This window comes from Macaca thibetana, chromosome 12 (assembly GCF_024542745.1).
Source record: "Macaca thibetana thibetana isolate TM-01 chromosome 12, ASM2454274v1, whole genome shotgun sequence".
Taxonomy (NCBI): Eukaryota; Metazoa; Chordata; class Mammalia; order Primates; family Cercopithecidae; genus Macaca; species Macaca thibetana.
Window position 1 is genome coordinate 115,637,813 of NC_065589.1, and position 2,999 is coordinate 115,640,811.

The following is a 2,999-nucleotide window of genomic DNA, read 5'->3' on the forward strand; positions in this document are numbered from 1 at the left end:
AAAAAAAATGACACATTACCAATATCAGGTGATATCACTACAAACCCTGAAGGCATTCGGAGGATAATAAGAGAGTACTATGAACAACTCTACACGCATAAATTTTACAAGAAGATGAAGTGACTCACATTCTTGAAAAATATAAACTATCACGACTCATCCAGTATGAAATAGGTAATTTCAGTAGGCCTATGGCTGTTAAGAAAATGGAATTCATAATTTTAAAACTCCCATTAAAAACTCTTGGCCTATATGTTTTCACTAGAGAATTCTACCAAATATTTAAAGAAAAATTAGTACCAATTTTTACATAATCTCTCTGAGAAGATAGAATAGGGACCGCTTTCCAATTTATTTTATGAGGCTGATATTACTTTGATACCAAAACCAAAGACAATGCAAAAAAAGTATAGACTCTTGCGAATGTGGGTACAAAAATCCTTAACAAAATATTAGAAAATAGAATTTAGAAAAACATACAAAGAATTATACCAACATGGTCAAATGACCTTTGTTCCAGCAATGCAAGATTGGTTCAATATTCAAAAAGCAATCAATGTAATCCACCATTTTACAAGCTAAATAAGAAAAATATGTTAACATATCAATAGATACAGAGAATCATTTGAGAAAATTCAACACCCATTTATGACAAAACTTATAGAAAAAGTAGAAATAGAGGAAATTTCCTCAACTTATTAAAAAGCATTTATTTTTAAGCCCCTAGAGTTAAAATTATGCTTAGTTGTGAAAGACTTGCCTTTTGGCTCTCTGACCAGCACCATGGCAGTTGGCAAAAACAAGCGCCTTACAAAAGGGGGCAAAAAGGCAGCCAAGAAGAAAGTGGTTGATCCATTTTCTAAGAAATATTGGTATGATGTGAAAGCACCTGCTATGTTCAGTATAAGAAATATTGAAAAGACACTCATCACCAGGACCCAAGGAACCAAAATTGCATCTGATGGTCTCGAGGGTCATGTGTTTGAAGTGAGTCTTGCTGATGTGCAGAATGATTAAGTTGCATTTAGAAAATTTAAGCTGATTACTGAAGATGTTCAGGGTAAAAACTGCCTGACTAACTTCCGTGCCATGGATCTTACCTGTAACAAGATGTGTTCCGTGGTCAAAAAATGGCAGACAATGATTGAAGCTCATGTTGATGTCAAGACTACCGATGGTTACTTGCTTCATCTGTTCTGTGTTGGTTTTACTAAAAAACGCAACAATCAGATACATAAGACCTCTTATGCTCAGCACCAGTGGGTCCGCCAAATCTGGAAGATGATGATGAAAGTCATGACCCGAGAGGTGCAGACAAATGACTTGAAAGAAGTGGTCAATAAATTGATTCCAGATAGCATTGGGAAAGACACAGAAAAGGCTTGCCAATCTGTTTATCCTCTCCATGAAGTCTTTGTTAGGAAAGTAAAAATGCTGAAGAAGCCCAGGTTTGAATTGGGAAAGCTCATGGAGCTTCATGGTGAAGGCAGTAGTTCTGGAAAAGCCACTGGGGATGAGACAGGTGCTAAAGTTGAACGAGCTGATGGATATGAACCACCAGCCCAAGAATCTGTTTAAAGTTCAGACTTCAAATAGTGGCAAATAAGAAGTGCTATTTGTGGAAAAAAAAAAAAAAAAAAAAGAAAGAAAGACTTAATGCCTGCTCTCTAAAACTGGGGCTATAATAAGGATGTTAACTCTCGCCACTTTTATTCCAGGTAGTGCTGAAAGTTCTAGTTATTGCAATGAGACAAGAAAAGGAAAAGACATACAAATTAGAAAGGAACAAATAAAACTGTTCCTGTTTGCAGATGACATAATTGTCTATGCAGAAAATTTCAGGAAATACACAAACAAAATAGATCAAAACTGTTTTGTTTGTAACCAAGAAGTGAGTTCAGCGAGGTCACTGAGTACAGATCAACACAAACAAATCAACTGCATTTCTATATATTAGCAATAAGCACGTTGAAATGGAAATTTAAAATACAATAGCATTTACAATCACTCAAAAAACACAAATGCTTGGATATAAATCTAAGAAAACATGTATATTACTTATATCCTAAAGACTACACAATGATAATGAAAGTTTAGAAAGTTCCAAATAAAGAGAGAGACATACTATGTTCATGGATTGGGAGATTCATCATAGTAAAAGAGTCAATTCTCCCTAAATTGATATACAGGTTTTTTGCAATTCCTATAAAATCTTAGCAAGGATTTTTTTGTGCATACAGACAAAATTATTCTAAAATTTAGCTGGAAGGGCAAAGAAACTAGAATGACTAAGACAATCTTGGAAAAGAAAAGAAAGTTGGAGAATCAGTCTACCTAATTTCAAGACTTATTATATAAGAATTCTACAGATTTCAAGGCTGTGTAGTATTGGTGGAGGGGCAGACATATTGATCAATGGGACAGAATAAAGAACTCAAAAACAGACCCAATATGGTCATCTGATATTTGAGAAACATGCAAAGGTAATTCAATGGAAGAAGAATAGCCACTTCAATAAGCAGTGCTGGAACAATGGACACAAAATGAACTTTGACCTATGTCTTACGCCTTATGCAAAAATTAATTCAAAATTAATTATGGACTCACATGTAAAACATAAAACCATAAAACTTTTGTTTAAAAAACAGGATAGGCCTGGTGTGGTGACTCAAGCCTGTAATCCTAGCACTTTGGGAGGCCAAGTGGGTGGATCACCAGGTCAGGAATTCAAGACCAGCTTGGCCAAGATGTTGAAACCCCAACTCCCAACTCTACTAAAACCTATAAAAATTAGCCAGACATGGTGGCAGATGCCTGTAATCCCAGCTACTTGGGAGGCTGAAGCAGTAGAATTGCTTGAACCTGGGCGGCAGAGTTTGCAGTGAGCTGAGTTTGCACCACTGCACTCCAGTGGGGATAACAGAGTGAGACTCTATCTCAAAAAACAACAAAAAACAAACAAATAAAAAGGATATTGGGAGGTTGAGGTGGGTGGATCA

At 35.8% G+C, this 2,999-nt stretch overlaps 1 protein-coding gene across 1 annotated transcript; it reads left to right on the plus strand.

Annotated features, from left to right (window-relative positions):
* Nucleotides 1–783: 783 nt before the first annotated feature.
* On the plus strand, nucleotides 784–1,606 carry LOC126933160 (40S ribosomal protein S3a-like). Its single transcript, XM_050752789.1, has one exon. The coding sequence runs from the start codon at nucleotides 784–786 to the stop codon at nucleotides 1,015–1,017; it is 234 nt and encodes a 77-aa protein (XP_050608746.1). The 3' UTR covers nucleotides 1,018–1,606.
* Nucleotides 1,607–2,999: the final 1,393 nt, after the last annotated feature.

Bases quoted from the DNA above. Each gene is read 5' to 3' on its own strand.
- LOC126933160 (XM_050752789.1), top strand. From the start codon at position 784: ATGGCAGTTGGCAAAAACAAGCGCCTTACAAAAGGGGGCAAAAAGGCA.